This window comes from Poecilia reticulata, chromosome 8 (assembly GCF_904066995.2).
Source record: "Poecilia reticulata chromosome 8, P_reticulata-male-v2, whole genome shotgun sequence".
In the NCBI taxonomy this organism is placed as follows: Eukaryota; Metazoa; Chordata; class Actinopteri; order Cyprinodontiformes; family Poeciliidae; genus Poecilia; species Poecilia reticulata.
The window spans coordinates 17,883,967-17,901,769 of NC_088837.1; the positions used below are offsets into that span (position 1 = coordinate 17,883,967).

Below are 17,803 nucleotides of genomic sequence, written 5' to 3' on the forward strand. Positions count from 1 at the left end.
AAGTCAGGAAGAACAGTTCAGAAAGAGATACAGTGTTTCAAGTTAAAACAAGTAGCATAAATTACTCAATTTTTTTTAATCCAGTATTTTGAAAGGTGTACTCTGATAAAAGTCTCATATTTTAACACATTCAAGAACCAACTATGACAGAAAAAAAAATACAAATGCAGTGAAATGAAAGAGTTAAAAGTCTATTTAAAAGCTGAAATACAACAGAATAACATAAGAAGGACGTTGTTGTGAGATCAATTTCTTGGCGAACATATCTGTCAGGCATACATTTCTTAACACATCATTGTTTTTAACAGTATTAACGTTTATTTACAGGCTGCTTAATTGTCTTCAACTCAAGCTTTCACCATTCGCTTATGTTGTCCCATTCTCTACAGTGTATCTGGCTTGCAATGGGAAATTATATCGTCCATGTTTTTTGCGGCCCCTTAGTATAAAAACAAGTACCAAAACTACAACGGCTGGCAGGACTAGTAGTAAAACCCACCAGTACTGGAAGTGGTCAGTGGATTTATCTGCAAAAGAAGAAAAACAAAACAGCTGAAACAATAGCTTGTGACTCTTTGTATATTTTTTTCATCCTTTGTGACATTAGCAATATTAAAAAAAAAAAATGTCCTGCACAGAATAATACCTTGTAACACCAGAGTGGTTGCTCTTGTCACTTTCCCAACTTTATTCGTGGCAACACAGATGTAACGGCCTGCATTAGTAGACGTGGCTCCTGTGATGGTAATGATCCTCTGGCGCCCCACAGTGGACGCCCGAACATTCTCTGCTAACGAGTCGTTACATTGGATCTCGGGCTTGGGGTTCCCGTCAGCTTCCCAAACTAAAGACACATTTCCGTCTACAACAACTCCCGTGGTTGTATCTGGCTGTGTGAACTCTGGGGGGTCTATTGAATGGAGAGAAAAATATTAGACTTCTGAAATCATGTTGAAGTTGTTTGCAGCCACAGTGGGCAGCTGTAAAGTTTTGACTTACATAAAATGTCCAGATAAAACGTGTGCTCAGCTGTTCCGTGTTTGTTGGATGCTTTTACTGAATAGTTTCCACTCTCGTGTTTTTCCCAGCGCTGTGAAAAGTGCTCTTTTCCGTTTTTAAGCCAAATTATGTTAGGGAGAGGCAAACCCTCCGGATAACACAAAGGTTTCAGCATGTCTTTTACTTCAACCTCATACAGCATCTGACAGAAAAATCTAGGAGCATCTGTGAAGAAACATCAAAATATTATTCAGAATGATCAACTTTTTTTTGGCTTTATCGTAATAAAATGTAAAAGTTCAATGTTGTAGACCTACATTCAACTGTGATGTGGACATCAGTGTTAACCTGTCCCATTGAGTTATGCACTGTAGCTGTGTAGATCCCAGATTCAGCCCTGGTAAGGAGCTTGAATGAATCAATCAGTGTACCATTGTAATGCCACTCAATAGCAGGTGGAGGGTTCCCATCAGTTTCACATGGCAAATCATTCAGGTGGAAGCTATTTTCCACACCAGCATAACTAGGGCAATTTTTGATGGTCGGCTTATCTGCAGAAAATATAGGATTCAGTTATTTAAACATGACATTGGTAGGTATAGAAACACTAAATATAACGCGGTGAAGAACCTACAGTGTACAATGGCAGTGTAAGGTTCTGAGGCCATGGAGGGGGGCACCAGTGGCCCCGCAGGACCAAACTGAAACTCTGCCTCGCATCTGAAAAGTGATCCATTGTCACTTTTCTTGACAGTGAAGGTATAGATAGATGATACATTGCACAGTCTCACGGTGGAGTCGTTAAGGCATTCTGGGAGTGGCGTCACGCCAGAGCTTTTTAGGTCATCGGTGAGGACAGTTTCATCGTCTTTATACCACTTCACCAAGAGCTTTTTTGCAGGGGCCACACTGTAAATGTGGCACTGCAGCTGATGCTCTTTGCCTTCTTTCATCGGACCATTACCCGCTGCAGAGACCGCCACAGAATCTGGAAGCTCTATAACAAAAATAAATAAATGAATAAATAAAACAACACATTTTATAATATTTCCACCACCGAATGAAATAATTTCCAGGTTATAACAGTTGAAAGCAGAATTCGTGGTTGAGTACTCACTATAAAGAGTGATGTTCGGTTTCATTTTGCATTGTTCATTAGATTCCAGAGTGACAAAGCAGAAAGGTTCCACGGTGAAATCTTCTAGTTTCTCGATCATCCAGGTGACACGAGGAGGTGTACCAGAAGTCTCGCCAACTGCAAACTCCCAGCTCATTAGAGCAGCGTCTTTGATGGTTGTGCTGCAATTAATCAAAGCCGAATCTCCATATTTCACATAAACTTCGGCGGGCGTCACAGTTAAGCCGCAATCTGTCATTGAAAAGCAAAAATTTTGAATCATAACTTTGATTTGGTGCACAATAAGACATGTTAAGATTACATAGAAGTATTAGTATGAAAGCATACTTTCAGGCGTCTCGGGGGTTGGAATGGCTGGAGGGTCAGTTGTGTCATTTTCTTCCATGTCAACAACAATGTGCATAATTGTGTTTCCCAGAATATTGGTAGCTGTGCATCTGTAAATTGAACTTCTGTTGACCTGGGTAATGTCAAGCCTGTTTGTGGTTTCCAGCATAGGCTGTTCATCAACGGTCCACTGATACACAGGAGGCGGGTTCCCCTCTATGTCACAGAGCAAGGTTGCATTGCCACCCATTGCCATAGTGATGGTCTTGGTAGAAGAATTTGTCCTGAGCTCAGGAGCATCTAAAAAAAAAAAAAAAAAAAATGCCAAGTGAAAATTTATGTTGGTTGAAATTCTAATAACTGCTCTTTGGAGCCAATCATGTTAAAAATATAATATTATTGTCAGGCAACATTTTTACTCACAGCGTGCTGAGAGATTATGTGTTGTAGAAATGACAGGATGTTGTAATTTTAGTTCCTCAAATTTCAGTTGAACTTCACATCTAAACTCAGCAAATTTCTCTTCCTGGCTGATGTTGACGCCCAGTAAGTAAGAAAATGTTTGTGACTCTTCAATCCAATCCATAAAGGACTTAAAGGTTTTATTATTTCGGTACCACGTGACAGAGATCTTTTGAGCAGGGGCAACATCAAAGACGTCACAGTGCAGTTCGTAGTCTGCCTCCAATTCATTTCCATTTCTCATAGAGAGCATAACCTTTGGGTTCTCTAAAAAATAATAATGATGATAATAATAAAATTATGTTAGTGTTCATAGTAGACGTTTCTCTGCAAGGCTTTTGTCTCTAATTGAAAAGAAACTTACTGTATACTGTGATTTCACGGCCTTCACTGCATTCATAGGTTTCGTTTAGCTTCATTTTGCACTCTGCCCTCATTTCCAAGTCTGACACTATTGCAACACAGGAGACAACACCATCCTTTTGCGTATTTTCACAGCATGTTTTTCCAAGGCATAGGCTCAACTCCTCAAAATCTTCTTCTGTGGTGTTGCAGCTTGCATGAAGTTGTGTTCCATTTTCTATGATCACAGGAGCATCCAAGGTCAGGATGGTCGTCGGGGAGCAGGTGAGGTCAGCCCCTGTTGATACGGAAATAATTATATGAGGTAGTATTTGCTGCCCTCTAGTGGTACTGGTTATGCTGCACCTTTTCTGCCACCTTTTCTGAAGTTGACAGAAATGGTGCAAATTCTGATATTCATTTTGGTTTAACGATACAGACAGACAAAATAAATAATTCTCAAATTTATTTTGCAGGCTACAATAAACACGTGATTGACTGTCTAATTCACCTTTGTGTGACCTTAACCGTCAGAATATAGGAAATACCTCCTTACGTTCAGTTGACACAGGAAAGGCGAATTAATTGATCTTTTCTTTTTTATCTAGGAAAGCTCAAGCATTCAAAAAGCAGTCTCATGTGAGTACAACATGTATTTATGGAGCTATAAACTGTAAATAAATGTTCTTGTGCAGTCAAAGTAAAATATACTTTATCACCACACCCAATTTCTGCAGAAAGCCCAAGACATATGTTTAGCTTTAGGTGATATGTGAGTGTTTCAACACCTACCCCTCCCACTAGAATCACATTATTTCACTCCTATAGAACAGAGAAGTGAAATACATTCACTTTGTAAACCTTAATTCTCACAACCATCAGTTGTCTAATACCAAAGTTGTAAGAAATTATTTCTTTAAGCTTAATTGTCTTTAACAGAATTTTCCATTTCTACATAGTAGCCAGTTGCCTCAAAGAGTAACTGAAACAAAAAATTATAATAATAACGAAAACAAAACAAAAAAATCTACTTCGACATCACATCCTTATCCCTAAAATAGTAATAAACAAACTTTAAAATAGTATGAAGCAATCACACAGCCTCAATGCACTGTTTCCACTCACCACAAGGTAACAATGAGAGCAGGAGGAGGCCCAACATCACGAGAGGCAGCATGCCGGACTGACTCACAGGTGGATGGGAGCTCATGAAGGAGATGAAAAGTGTTTAGGGAGGATCCAAAAAATTTTGTAGCTGGATGAGATAAATCCCGGCCGAAAACTGGCCTCAGCACGTGCCGACAGTTGAACAGCTACTATAGGAAAAAGAAAGCACACTACCGGGTAAATAATCCGCCCTCTTGCACAGGAAACAGGAAAGGCTGGTGCAACCGTTCTTTTTCTCTCTCCGCCCTTTAGTTCAGCTTCTAGTGATGTTTTGTTTGATGAAACTGTGAAAAATGAGGTCACAAAATTCCATAGAAAAGGTGTAAATGTAATTTGTAAAATACGTTTGCAGAGTTCTCAACCTTTGAGTGGACATCAAAGCATTTTTTTATTGTGTTTATTTTTAAGAAACTAGTACAACATAGGTTTTGATCAATACTGCCTTCTCTTGAAAGTGGCTGAACAAGCTGGCCAGTCAAAGCTTCAATAGGTTACTTTAAGAGACTAATGCTATTGCCAAGATGTAAATCTTTATTTGCTTTAAGGTTTCCATATCTGTTGTCTAAATGCTAATCCAATGACTAAGTTGGTACATACTGGATAACATCACACAGAATCTCATTGATAAAACTGGAGTGAATCACTGACCACTAATGGTAGCCAACAGAAATAAGAAATCTGGTGACGCGGCATGAAATCAACAATCTGTCTCCATGTAACAATAAAACCAGTGATGACTACAGAGAGAAGGGCATGTAGGACACAATGCAATTATTAAGACTGACCAAGAGAGAAGCAGCAGTTTTAAAAAGAGACAGAGGAAGAGTGATCTAATGTGTAAAAAGATCTAAAAATATTCTAACCACATTCTGTAGCTGCATCAATGAACCAACCAAACCTCTGTGTAGAGCTGAGGCGATAACACCAAAAATGTCAAACAAGCATGGAGGGATCAGGGCGTCAGAGAAAACTGTCTAAGTCCACAAGCAGCAATGTGGGGAAAAGTGTTTTTGCTTTGACTACAGCCGCTTTCAATTACTTGAGTCAGATATATCTGAGCAGAGAGAGAAGGAAACATCTGCGTCACACCAATGACTTAGTCATCATTCGTAACTCAACGATTTATGTCAGCTAAGGCATTTGTGTTAAAACATTTCTGTAACTATGCATTTGATTCATAATGTTTAACTTTCTCTTCATCTTCTTTATCCTTGTCAGTGCTATCCCTTGTGATTTCCTGCAGTAATGCAGCTAGGTGGGTTTGATCATCATGGAAACTTTCTTCAGGGAGTAGGACCCTCCATGGAACTCAGCCCAGTAGACCCCATCTTGGTAGCGGCTTCGATAATGTCCACCCCGATACCACACGCCATTCAGATTGGAGTGCGCGCACATGTGATACCACCAGCCTCCTTTCTGGTAATGAGCGCAGTTACCTGATGATGCACGAAACACAGTTATTGACACAAAAAGTCAAATCATTTCAGAAAACTGCTGGGCAAAGACAAGATGGCGACAGACCTGGATAGCTGTCCTTGTCACGGTCCAGTGTGGTGAAGGCCTTGTTGTTGTGCCATGACAGGGAGTCCCCTGCATTGCCGTGGTATTGTCCCAAGCGCAGGCGGTACCAGTCGTTCTCCGGTTCCAGGTGGAAGCTGTCATATTCAGCAGACACCTGCCGGGCCTGCCAGTCTTCTAAGACCACCCGGAGTTTGTACTTGGCCTGCTGGGTCAGCCAGTAGAGGTGTTCCAGGCCAAGCCAGTACTCACCATTTAGGTTTCCAAAGCCTTGCTGTAACAATGCAATGCAAAAAAATTATAAAAATTAGGCTCAATTTCTAGAACTTTTACTTAAGTAAGTAATCTAATACACCTCCTGAATGACTTACTTCTAATACATCTGTCTGTCAATCAATCGGTCTGTCTGTCTGACTGTCTGTCTCTGTTTTATCTATCTATCTATGTGGTTCAAAGTTGTTTGGCGTTACCTTATACTGCTCCCAAGACCTGAAGAAGTTGACTGACCCATCCTGTCTCCTCTGGATGACAGTCCACCCACCCTGAGCCTGACTCTGCTCACACCAGGCCTGAAAGAGTCGGTTGGGACTCTGAAGATGAATCAGGTAAATCCCACTGGTGGTCTCGCCTGAATCCAGAACATGCTGGCAGTCCCGCCATGGCCCTAAACAAAAGAGATGTACTGTATGCAACCAATGTTATACTGTTACAATACCTTGCACAATAGTTCATCATGTGTTTTATTGAGATGTCGTGTGACTGGCCAACAGAAAGTGGTGTGATTGTGATATAAAGGGAAAATAGCACATGGTTTTCTGAATTGTATACAAGTGCAAATCTGAATTGTTCAGATGAGTGCAGTCCCTCTACATTAAATGTTTAGAGCCAAATTTAAAGTTAATACTGGCATATTTACTGCTTCTCTGATTATTGCTCTCCTTGTCCATCAGATTAGGTAAACTTCAAATGTTTATTATATGAACTAACCTTGTTTTAAACTTCTTTTCTAACAAGCCTATGAGAGATTTACAAGATAACTATTTTGACCCTGAAATTAAATTACACACATGTTATTTTTCCTTACTAATTAGTGAACTGGTTGCACTAGGTTTCATTTTGAATATTTGTTTTGGGTGAACACTTTTCACTGGGGTGTTGTTCACACCCTCGACTGCTACAGCTCTGTCATTTTTTGTTTATATGGTCATATTTTCACTTTTACTTTTTATATCACAATTTGTACTTGTCTTAAGTATGTTTTTTTTTTATATTAACACATTTCTTTATAACAAGCAGGGTGCCAGTTTTGGCACTTTTTTCCATAGTGAATTTAAACAAGCTTTTACAGAAAATTACAATGTGTGTGACACTAGAGCAAATTGCCAGGAAGAAAACGCTAGCTAAAAATCACACAAATAATTAGCACTGAGGGAAAACTTCAGGTAGGAGAACCTTAGAAACTGGAGAAAAGGGGATGGGAAAACACAACCACAGAAAGAACCAGTCACTTGGAAATGTATGACAAGGACTAACCAGTATTAGCATCCTCCATCTTTCTTCTCATTTTGTCTGGTTAGAATGTATGTATGATTACAAGAGGAGAGAAAAATAAGCCTGACCTACCTAAACTCATACCATCAGGATTTGAACCGGTTTGCTGATCTTTTTACTAGATCCCTGTGGAAGTCAGGGAAAGTTAAAAACTGCACTAAAACCACACTTTTGTTCATAAAATAAAAATGAACATATCTTTTTTTCTTTCAATTGACAATGGTATATCTCTAAATATTTATTTAATAATTTGCAGACGTTTTAGTTGCATATAATTGTGCTTTAGTTGTGCTGATTTCTGAGCTGTGGACTAAAATCCAAGCTTGGGGTTGGTAGAGCGAAACACTGTGCAGCTCCCACTTATCTTCTTGGACGTGGGGAATTTGATAAGGTGAACATAGGAATCTGCATGGACAAAATGCATACACAGAAGAACAACTCCCACACAGTGAAATACTAAAGCGCTACCATGAAGAGCATTTTCACACAAGCTAAATGTAGCAACAAAAAACCCCCTCTTTCGTCACACTTAGGGAGAAAAAAAGAGCCGTGGTCGCTTGCTCTATGCTCAATCTTGAAATAGTTTGTACCATTGTCCGCCAGATGTGTAATATAAAGCACCAGCAAATACTGCGGTACAAATGTGTCTTCATTATAGAGGCCGTGCTCTGACACGCGCTTGGTGTGTTTGACACTGTTTAGGTTTTCCCAAGAAGATAAGACCTCCATCAGCAGGTCACTGACTCCCTCAGCTTCTGCTTCTTATCTGAGAAAATAAACAACTCTGACAGAAGACCTGTTTATGCACAAAGTTTGGAGTTCAATCAGATGCTCTACTTTGTTGTACCTGGGGATTTAGTGAGAGGGAAGCCAACGAGAGGCAGTTCAGTAGGAGGACTGATAGTAGAGAAGGGCTGATCTCCGACTGTTTCTGCTTGTAGTTGGTGTAAAGGAGCACTCTGGTCCCTCTGAACGTCATTGGTCAGGATGGTGGCCTTGACGCTGTAGTTGCGGTGATCATTACTACGATTTTTGGGGGGTTCAGTCATCGCCTGTCCAGACCAACACAAAATAACGCCTGCTTATTTGCTGACCTTCAGACAGTTAAATGTTAAATATAAAAAACCCAGCATGCTTCTTACCACCGAAGGCTGGCTGGAGTCCCTGCACTGGCACTGTTTCTCCAGTTTGGTGATAACCTGGTTTTGGGAGCTCATCATGGAGGTGAGTGCTCCATATTTCTTCTCCAGTTCCCTGTAGCTACTGGACACCTGCAAAGCCTGTAGTTCCCCGCCACAAGCAGAAAAACATGAAGATGAGCTCGGTATCTCAACCAATTGTAAGATGTTGCTTTCTACGCCACTCTCGGCTCACATGTGTCGTCGCATTCAGGAGGAGGCTCTCCAACCTTTGGTGCTCCAAAGCCTGGTCCTTCTTATGGGTGACTTCACGCAGCAGCTGGGCGTAAAGTTGGGCAATACGGGAATTCATGCCGCTGCTCTCTTTGCGCAAGGCTCTCACCTCTGCGACAAGAGACCCTTCATGCTCCATTTGACTCTGGAGCTTCCCCAGTTGCTCCTGCTGTCGTCTGAGCGCCAGCTGCAGAGCTGATACCTCTGATTGGTTGGGCATTGAAGAGTGCGTGTTCAAACACAGAGCTCCTGTGATCTTTTGCTGTGGAACAATGAAGGTGTAGGAGCAACGGCCTGCTTTCAGACCCGAGGACGCTCCAGCTTTATGAGTAGTCACGCAAAGGATGAAGAAAAGGGTGAGAGACGTTGCCAGTGTCCTATCCATTAATCAGTCGAATATTTGAGGACAACCTGATGGTGAAAGAGGAAGACTGATGATGAGAATATATCCCATACAAAGAACCGGCCATCTTTGACAGTGTGCATAAGGTGATAAGTTTTTTGAGGACATGCAAGGCAAAATAACCGTTTGCAAACCAACAAAAGGTCTTCAAAAGTTTTTGTTTTAAAGAAAACAAAAACTGTGATCCTTCATTTTAAAAATGTTTATTATAAATGGATGTAGTGTGTGTTTTTTCAGAGTTTACTGTTTTGTTGTTATAAGGATTAAGGTTCTTCCTTTCCCCTTAATGCAATCACCCAAACCAGAGAAGTAAATAAAGGATTTATGTCTACATTAGGAAAAATGTTTGACTTTCCCAGAGGTCACCTGACATCAACTTCTGAGAGGACAAGATGGAGATCAAGTTGTGTTATGTTAGTTTATTGTCATTCTCTGTTAAGGCAGTATATAAACTTAAGAAAATGTCCTTTGAATATGTTTACACTTTTATATTTCATCTTAAGCACCAATCAGTTTATATGTGATGTAAAACGAATCTGTTAAAGTAACACAAAACATGAATGTAAAGAATGTAAATAGTAGCATGGGCAGTAAAACTTTAAATCTGTATAGGGCGATAATGGTTACATTAAACAGGCAGAAATATTTAAACACTGATGTTATAAAGGCAATATTGATCAAGCTGTGGTGACTGATGGGCACTAAATGTAATTCTCTTTGGTGTCCCATCAGGGGTGTATTTTGATAAGGGCAATTTGACTAGAAATAAACCTGGTCTGAATTATCGAGCTCTGGTTTTGTCTTTTACATGTTATGCTGCAGAATTAGAGGCTTCCCTGACATACCATTTGTTCTTGCATTCCTCACCTTCCTGAAAATCGGCATAACAACAACAAAGAGGATGACAGCCAACACAAACCAGACAAAACCAACATCCATCCATCTCTGGATCAACAGCGCAGATAACCTGACAACACCATGAGCAAAGCGAAAAGGAAACCACTAATACATGATTTTGAATTGCACAAGCGTCTCAATAAAAAATATCCATAGCAATGTTTTATTTGATGTTGTGACAACTGTTGCTCTTTTGCTCTGTTTAACCTTAATTAGAGATAAAAAAATATATATATGCAAGGTTTAAACATTCTTCTGGACAAGGTTGGACGTTTTAATAACTTACCTTTGCAAATGAAATGTACAACAAATGTCCTTTTCTGCAGCAGCAGCAGTAGCCCAAAGTATTGTCAAAAAACTTTTAAAAGTTTAAAAGTTGCACACTTAGAATGGATGAAATCAAATCTGAAAGCGTATAGGTTTGGATCAAATCAGCAGTCAGGTTTCTCAGAAGCCACATTTGCTCTTGGTCGGCTGAGTTCCTTCTGTGTCAGGATCTCTGAAGAAAGAGATAGGTAATTACAAAGTATCCCAGTGCCACCGCCTTCCTGCAGGCTCAGCTTTGTACTCAGAGCAGGAATCTGAATGTCTCCTCCCTCTGCCATCATCTGTGATCCTGCCTGCCATGAGCTCACTATTACGACAGACAAGAGCACTAAGGCATTGTGCTGAAGCTGTAGCTTCAAGTTATTCCCACAACTCACTTTACAGATGAAGCCCATCTTCAATGAAGACTAGTTTCATAAAAAAAATAAACATTCAGTTAGGCATTTTTTTAATCTTTGTGTTCAAATTAGAGTTTTTGTTTCTGTGAATAATACTTACATTTTAAACCTTAAATCATATGTTTGTACCTTTCTTGCTATTGCAGGAAATGGGCAAGAATAATCAAAACAAGACACAAATCACACATGCATTGCCTCTGTCCAAACTGTGAGGAGAGAATCTGGTTTTTAGGGCTTGCTCTATTTCACATAATGTAACTTGTGAATGACTTTGTTATTGCATGGGCTGTTGTAAAGTAACGTTTGACATAGACCTATTTTGGTTCCTCCACATATGAGAGCAGTTATGAATGTTAGTAAGGACAACTCCCAAAAATGCATCTTATTCGTGTGTATCTGTTTCTGATAGTCAGAGATGTAAAGCATGTGGTTTCACAAGTGTTGATGTTTATTTGTTCAGCAATTTTAAAGCACACAAGAGTTTTTCTCTGCTTAAAATATATTAAGATGCATTTATAGATAATTCAATTTTCTTATTTACTCATTGAACTCATGTATTTATTTCTGTTTTCTGTAATACAATAACTACATGAGTTTGACCTTACGATTCGCACGTCTTCTTTCCTCTAGTGGTCAAAAAGATTTCTACCTTTCATTGTGTTCTTTTCTTCTGCCCTCTTGTGGTCAAACTATAATATATAGCTCGGAACTAGCAAGCCTGAACGAGCGAGAAGCACGGACATATTAGTGTGCTGCACATAGCGAGAACACCATGTGGAAAGAACGTAGTCCACTTTAAGGCTGATTATTTCAACTTTAGTGGTTTTAAATATTTAGCTGAGGCAGTTTATGTAATCGGTATGGTTGGCTTATATATACTTTAGTAACATTTTTCGAGTTTTTGTGGTGAAACCATTTAGTCGGCTTCAAGTTAAATCATGGGGAAATCAAAGGTAAGTGCCAGACATAGCATGGGAGCTAATGGCTAATAACCATTTACATAGGGGTGCGTATTGACTTGTCTTTGGTAAAAGGGCTTGTTTTATGATATCCAGCTCTGGTGGAGAGACATTTATGTATGTGTGTTGGGTTGTAAATTTGCATCACGTTCATAATTCGCGTTGTGTAAGAAACGTGCGTCTTAGATATTTAACCGCAGTAATGAGCTCTGTTCATGTTTCCTTTTTCATTAGACTAAAAACCAGAAGAAATCCCGAGCCCAAGCCGTCCACGTGGCCGAGGATGCCTACAGGTCTGTGCCCCACTCCTTCGTTTTTCATCGGGGTCAGGTTGGAAAAAACGTGGGTCAGCTCGTCCAGGACATGAGGACAGTCATGCAACCTTACACCGCAGTCTCTCTGAAGGTCTGTCTTCCTCTGAAAGCCAGTTTAAGCTTTAACAACCCATTCATCCACTCATCATGTTTGTGCCTTTGTCTTCTTTTTAAAATTCAGGTACGGAAAAAAAATCTCCTTAAGGATTTTGTGTCTGTAGCAGGACCCCTGGGGGTGACCCACTTCGTTATCTTTGGCAAAACTTCGGACAGCATCAACATGGTGAGACCTGAATCTGATCAGGACCTACATACAGTTTTTTCAGTCAAGACTGTGTCACCATCAGTTTAATTTTCTTTCTCCTTCCAGAGACTCGCTCGACTTCCCAAAGGCCCCATGCTTTATTTTAAGGTCCTCAAGGTAAGTTTTGTAACATCCAAGTCAAATTTTCCGGGTTCACATGATGACGCACAGAAACTTGATTGTAAAGTGATGTTTTTCAAGTAAACGCACTGACGAACCCAAGCTACCAAAGCCATTTGATGACCCCCTTTTAATTATAAATCAACATTTATTCAGTACTATTATATTTTATTTTTCCCTTTCCAGTATTCCCTTATCAAAGACGTGGTTTCATCTTTGAAGAAGCACAGGATGCATGAGCAGCAGTTCACCCACCATCCACTTCTCATCCTCAGCAACTTTGGAGTGGATGGCATGCACGTGAAACTCATGGCCACCATGTTCCAGAACATGTTCCCCTCCATAAACGTCCAAAAGGTGCGTTTAGTAAGACAAAAATCATCCACTTTACATTGAGAACGACGTGATGACAGTATAGTCTTCTGAGTGTCTGTGAAGATCTCAAAAGTAAACGCTTTCTGATTTGTTGTTGTGAAATGGGTTTTCAGCACAATACAAGTTTAAGCCTTGGGTATAACTTTTTTTTTCTCTCTCTTAGGTAAACCTCAACACCATCAAGAGGTGTGTACTGTTCAGTTTTGACCCTGCATCCCAGGAAATTCAATTTCGACACTAGTAAGTAATGATCTGTAAAGGTATTGATCTAATATCAGTGTTTTGAAGTGATGGGCTCAGATGATGACAGATTACGACTTGACACTGTCATGATGTATGTCCAAAGTAAACGCACTGATGCGCCTTCACACTTTGAGACAGAGTTCTGTTATTTATTGATTTGGGTTTTTTTTCAGTCACAAATTAAGAGTTTTTTTGTTGTTGTCCTGCAGTAGCTTGAAGGTCGTCCCTGTGGGGATGAGCCGAGGAATAAAGAAGCTAATGCAAGAAAAGTTCCCCAATATGAGCAAGTTTGAGGATATCACTGAGCTGCTGGTGAAGTAAGATTCTCTGTTTTCTTCTCGCCGCATTGAAAAAAGCAGATTGCTTCCATTTTACAAAAGTGAAAATTTACCTGGACTCCTTCTTTAACAACTATTCAGGGGAGCAAACTTGTCTGAAAGTGAAGCCGAGCAGGACGGCGAGCACAACATAACGGAGCTGCCGCAGATGTACTCCGGAAGAGGCAACATGCCGTCCCAGCAGAGCGCTGTCCGTTTGACCGAAGTGCGTACGAAGCGACTGGAATACGTCAAACCCCTCTGCTCCGTGTGGGTCAGCTGAACCTGTTTCATTTTGCTCCTTTTAGATCGGTCCTCGAATGACGCTGCAGCTGGTGAAGATCCAGGAAGGGATGGGAGACGGGAACATCCTTTACCACTCCATGAGTGAGTGAATGGTTTCTCCCAGCTTGTTTCTGCTGCAAATGTCCAGATGAACATGATGACAATAGCATTATGAATTCTATGATTTATCTCTACTAGTAAACGCTTACTGATTCATCCTGAGCTCTTTATTAGCTTCAGGCACATTTGGCACAAAACCGTTTCTCAGTCTGGGTTTTTTTATTTTTGTACCAGTTTCCAAGACAGAGGAAGAAATACAGGAGATCCTGAAGAGGAAGGAGGCAAAGATGAAGGAAAAGGAGGAACGCAGGAAAACACAGGAGCAAAATGTGGCAACAAAGAAAGAGAAACAAGAAGAGAACAAGTAATTTGAACCTAAAATTATTGAGCAATTTTATTTCTCTTTATCGCTAATGCTTGAAGTCTGTAAAATATTTTCATCTTGTAAGGAAAAAGAGTCTGGAAGGCATAAAGAAGAAACGAGCTGAAGCCGAGGAGGACAGTGAGGTGGAAGATCCAGGGATGCAGGACGATCGGCCAGCTGCTGTTGAATCCGATGATGATGTGGAGTACTACAGACAGGCTGTGGGGCAAGAACCAGATGAAGGCGAGTACTCAAGTCAAACAGCCGTGCACCGTTTGTTGCACTACTGTTGCTTTAAATCCTTACAACGTATTTCTCGACAATGCAGGCATGTTTCCGGGGGCCAAGAAGAGGCGGCGTCCAGAGAAATCTCACGACCGCGCCAAGAAGAGAAAACTGTCGCCTGGTAAATCTTCAAAACAACCAGATTCTAAATCACCAAAAAGAAAAGGTGCAATGGGGCAGCACAGAGACAGAACAGGAAAAGCTCCTCACGGAAAAGGATGGAAGAAATCTAAAGATGAGGAGAAAACATTTGGGAACAAAAAGCGGCCTCCAGGAAAATCATTTGGCTCTAAGAAATCTGGAGAGAGGGAAACAAAATTTCCACGCAAAAACTTTGATGGAAAGAAAAACAAGGGCAAAACATTTCAGACAAAAGGTCACAAAGGTAAGCCTGGCCTCAAGAAAAAAGGTGCAGGTGGAAAGCAAGGCTTCACACGGACAAAAGGAAAGCGCTGAACTTTGCTTTTTTTTCCCCCCTTCATTTGGACTTCGGATGTAGTACCTTCCAAAGGCAGCAGAAGGCAGTGAATGTATTTGCTCTTACTGCTTCAGTCTGAGGAAATGTTGTTGGACAGTTTCAAATGAACGAATTGTAAAAAAAAAAAAAAACTACAGAAATGTTCTTTATTGTTTTATAGTTGTCGACTTCAGAACAAAAATAAAAAAAAATGTGATAAAATTTACAGCTCTGAAGTTCTTGTCCTTTCATTGACTTGTTCATTTCATTAATGTTAAGTATTCTAACATAAAATAGTGTTTTTGGTTTAGATGTTACTGGGAACATTTGTTTAGCTTCTCGCTGTAACCCAACATTAGGACTCACAGTTGAGAATCAAATTTGAAGAACAGAATTAAGCTTTCAACACAATTAAAAGTGAATGTAAAGTATATGGATGGGAAAATGACGGTTAAATATTTAGTGTTATCAATCTGATGCCATTTTGTAAATTTCTCTGAAAGTAAAGTAATCTATTGAAGCTAAATTAGAGTACAAAATTGTGAATAAAAGCAAAGAACTGCTCTGCAAAGAAAAACTAAAATCTAGATTAAGATGTATGTTACGACTAAAGAACACTAAACCATGAAGCCAGAACGTTCTGACAATCATTTGTAAATGCTGTTGAAAATGTTCTAACACTTTCAGATCTAAACGTTATCTAAACTGATGAAAATGACCCTTGCACATCACACTTTGCTGCCGTCTGTATGTGTGGGCAAACCACACTCTAAAAATAATTTTCAAACTACTTCCCTAACGAGCGTTGAAGTGAGTTTACATCCTTTTTTATGATCGGTACAGATGGCATTCTGAGAACTGAATATCCGCTTGTGTGCTCAGATGTTCTGGAAATCTTTATATTCAATGCTGTGGTCATTTTTGATTTATTAAATGTGCATTTCAATTATTTTGTCATTTAAATAAGTATTTTTATTCCATCTTCTTGTGCATTCCCACTCAAAATCTGCAGATTTGCAATCGGCCATGTCTTCATTTTTAGTTTTTAGTGTAAAGTCACTTTCTACACAACAAAGTTCTGACTTTAACTAGGCTTTTGTATCGCAATATTGGCAAATGGATGGCGCTGGTGTCGTCACAACTCAGTTTTCCTTCTGCATCTTGCACAATGCAAGCCGGAGCATAAGGAAGTGACTCTTGTGTTATTCTGAGCTGTTCATCACTCACTTATCAGCAGAGGATGATTGAGGAGCAATTCCTGCCTTGCGCCTTTTCATCAACAAAATATTGAATTACAGCTATAGGAAGTTTGCATGTCTGCCTTTTTGGTAAGCTGAAGTTATTTTTTACTTCTTGATTGAAATCTGTATAGACTTAAATGTCTTACTCCGTTTGTACTTTTTTAGAGAAAACAGGATGGCAGTCAACTTCTCTGAATGTGAGAAGTTCCAGATCGGCCTGCTCCCTGCCATGTACGGGGTCGAGTTTGTCGTGGCCTTGGCGGGAAACACGTTTGCCTTGTGGCTGCTGCTCGTCAGAGAAAAACGCAACTGGCACTCCGGTGTTGTCCTGTCCTGCAACCTGGCCGTCAGCGACCTGCTCTACATCCTCACCCTGCCTCTGCTGATTGTCTACTACGCACTGGGGAAACACTGGGTGTTCGGCGAGGCGGTGTGTAAAATCGAGAGGTTCCTTTTCACCTGCAACTTGTATGTGAGCATCTTCTTCATCATGACAATAAGCGTGAACCGCTGCGTGGGCATCGCGTGCCCGTTCTTCGCCCGCTCGTACGTGGAACCTTTTCATGTCAAAGTCATCAGTGTCATCTTATGGATTGTAGTTGGAGTCATCTCCAGCCCTATGCTGAAGTTTGCATCTCTTTGTAAACACAGTTACGATAACAACACGTTATGTGTGGCTTTCTGTCACCAAATGTCTGACGAGACGTCTGACTTCATCTACAGGGTGTTCCTTGCTGTGTTTGGCTGCCTGGTTCCTTTCATAGTAACTTTTACTTCTTACTGTGTGGTGTTTCGGGTTGTGTGGAAAAATGTCAACATAACGACACTTGAAAAGCGCAAAGTTGCCTTGTTGGTCTTATCAGTGATTGTCCTCTATGCTGTTTCCTTTGTGCCCTATCATGTCTACCAAGTCTATCATCTGTACTTGAGGGTTTATAAACCCAATGACATAAACTGTTCGGTGTACAAAATGTACCAAGTGTCCAAGGGACTGGCAACGCTGAACATGTGTATCCATCCGATACTCTACATGGCTGTGTTTGACAGTATTAGAGTAGCATGCTGTGGAAAGAGCTCGGAAGACAATGCAATGGGATGAGGAAGTAGGCCCTGGTTTCAGACTAAACATAACTTTGCTGCATGTATCTTTGCAAAATGTAAAGATATGTTTATGAATGTAGCAGCTCTGTGCTAAATACATTTAATCACATCTGTTTGTAATAAAGATTTTCCTGTTTTTCAAAGTTTTCCTCATTTTATTACATGTAATTCATACAAATGGGATAAAATGTGTTTTCACTTTTATTTGGAAACTGCAAATAATAATTTGCAGTTTCCAAATTATTATTTCAGTTATTAAAAGACAAAAAACATGTTTCAAACCAAATTCTCTTTGTGAAAAAATTATTGTTCCCCTTGGTAAATATTAAGTTAACTTTGATCAAGCATGTTTTTCAAAGATTTAATGAAAAAATCTGCAAAATCAAGAAAACACTTAATGAGAACTTGTAGGTTAAATTCAGATTTCTGCCCACGTC

At 40.1% G+C, this 17,803-nt stretch overlaps 4 protein-coding genes across 4 annotated transcripts; 2 read left to right on the plus strand and 2 right to left on the minus strand.

The window, feature by feature from the left end:
- Window positions 1-57: 57 nt before the first annotated feature.
- On the minus strand, window positions 58-4,684 carry LOC103468738 (hemicentin-1). Its single transcript, XM_081610116.1, has 10 exons — window positions 4,394-4,684; window positions 3,291-3,566; window positions 2,888-3,193; window positions 2,465-2,764; window positions 2,117-2,368; window positions 1,634-1,996; window positions 1,317-1,550; window positions 1,000-1,224; window positions 647-910; window positions 58-527 (listed from the first exon to the last, which is right to left on the minus strand). The coding sequence occupies exons 1-10, from the start codon at window positions 4,476-4,478 to the stop codon at window positions 367-369; spliced, it is 2,466 nt and encodes an 821-aa protein (XP_081466242.1). The 5' UTR covers window positions 4,479-4,684; the 3' UTR covers window positions 58-366.
- A 132-nt stretch (window positions 4,685-4,816) lies between these two features.
- Window positions 4,817-10,859, minus strand: angptl6 (angiopoietin-like 6). The gene is made up of 7 exons (XM_008416019.2): window positions 10,503-10,859; window positions 8,879-9,327; window positions 8,647-8,784; window positions 8,352-8,556; window positions 6,424-6,617; window positions 5,957-6,227; window positions 4,817-5,871 (listed from the first exon to the last, which is right to left on the minus strand). The coding sequence occupies exons 2-7, from the start codon at window positions 9,299-9,301 to the stop codon at window positions 5,687-5,689; spliced, it is 1,416 nt and encodes a 471-aa protein (XP_008414241.1). The 5' UTR covers window positions 9,302-9,327; window positions 10,503-10,859; the 3' UTR covers window positions 4,817-5,686.
- Window positions 10,860-11,662: 803 nt separating this feature from the next.
- On the plus strand, window positions 11,663-15,250 carry ppan (peter pan homolog). The gene is made up of 12 exons (XM_081610122.1): window positions 11,663-11,894; window positions 12,135-12,305; window positions 12,396-12,497; window positions 12,585-12,635; window positions 12,825-12,995; window positions 13,177-13,253; window positions 13,466-13,573; window positions 13,676-13,799; window positions 13,882-13,960; window positions 14,153-14,282; window positions 14,368-14,525; window positions 14,611-15,250. Exons 1-12 carry the CDS (start codon window positions 11,880-11,882, stop codon window positions 15,021-15,023), a joined length of 1,599 nt encoding a protein of 532 aa, XP_081466248.1. The 5' UTR covers window positions 11,663-11,879; the 3' UTR covers window positions 15,024-15,250.
- A 970-nt stretch (window positions 15,251-16,220) lies between these two features.
- Window positions 16,221-17,509, plus strand: p2ry11 (purinergic receptor P2Y11). The gene is made up of 2 exons (XM_081610123.1): window positions 16,221-16,352; window positions 16,431-17,509. Exon 2 carries the CDS (start codon window positions 16,441-16,443, stop codon window positions 17,362-17,364), a length of 924 nt encoding a protein of 307 aa, XP_081466249.1. The 5' UTR covers window positions 16,221-16,352; window positions 16,431-16,440; the 3' UTR covers window positions 17,365-17,509.
- Window positions 17,510-17,803: the final 294 nt, after the last annotated feature.

Bases quoted from the DNA above. Each gene is read 5' to 3' on its own strand.
- LOC103468738 (XM_081610116.1), bottom strand. From the start codon at position 4,478: ATGAGCTCCCATCCACCTGTGAGTCAGTCCGGCATGCTGCCTCTCGTG. The intron at 1,551-1,633 runs GTAGGTTCTTCA...TATTTTCTGCAG, and splicing joins TTACACTGCCATTGTACACT to ATAAGCCGACCATCAAAAAT. The intron at 1,225-1,316 runs GTAGGTCTACAA...GTTTCTTCACAG, and splicing joins TGTCCACATCACAGTTGAAT to ATGCTCCTAGATTTTTCTGT.
- angptl6 (XM_008416019.2), bottom strand. From the start codon at position 9,301: ATGGATAGGACACTGGCAACGTCTCTCACCCTTTTCTTCATCCTTTGC. The intron at 6,228-6,423 runs GTAACGCCAAAC...GCATTGTTACAG, and splicing joins GGTCTTGGGAGCAGTATAAG to CAAGGCTTTGGAAACCTAAA. The intron at 5,872-5,956 runs GTCTGTCGCCAT...GTGCATCATCAG, and splicing joins TGACAAGGACAGCTATCCAG to GTAACTGCGCTCATTACCAG.
- ppan (XM_081610122.1), top strand. The intron at 13,574-13,675 runs GTAAGATTCTCT...ACAACTATTCAG, and splicing joins ATCACTGAGCTGCTGGTGAA to GGGAGCAAACTTGTCTGAAA. The intron at 14,526-14,610 runs GCGAGTACTCAA...TCGACAATGCAG, and splicing joins GGGGCAAGAACCAGATGAAG to GCATGTTTCCGGGGGCCAAG.
- p2ry11 (XM_081610123.1), top strand. From the start codon at position 16,441: ATGGCAGTCAACTTCTCTGAATGTGAGAAGTTCCAGATCGGCCTGCTC.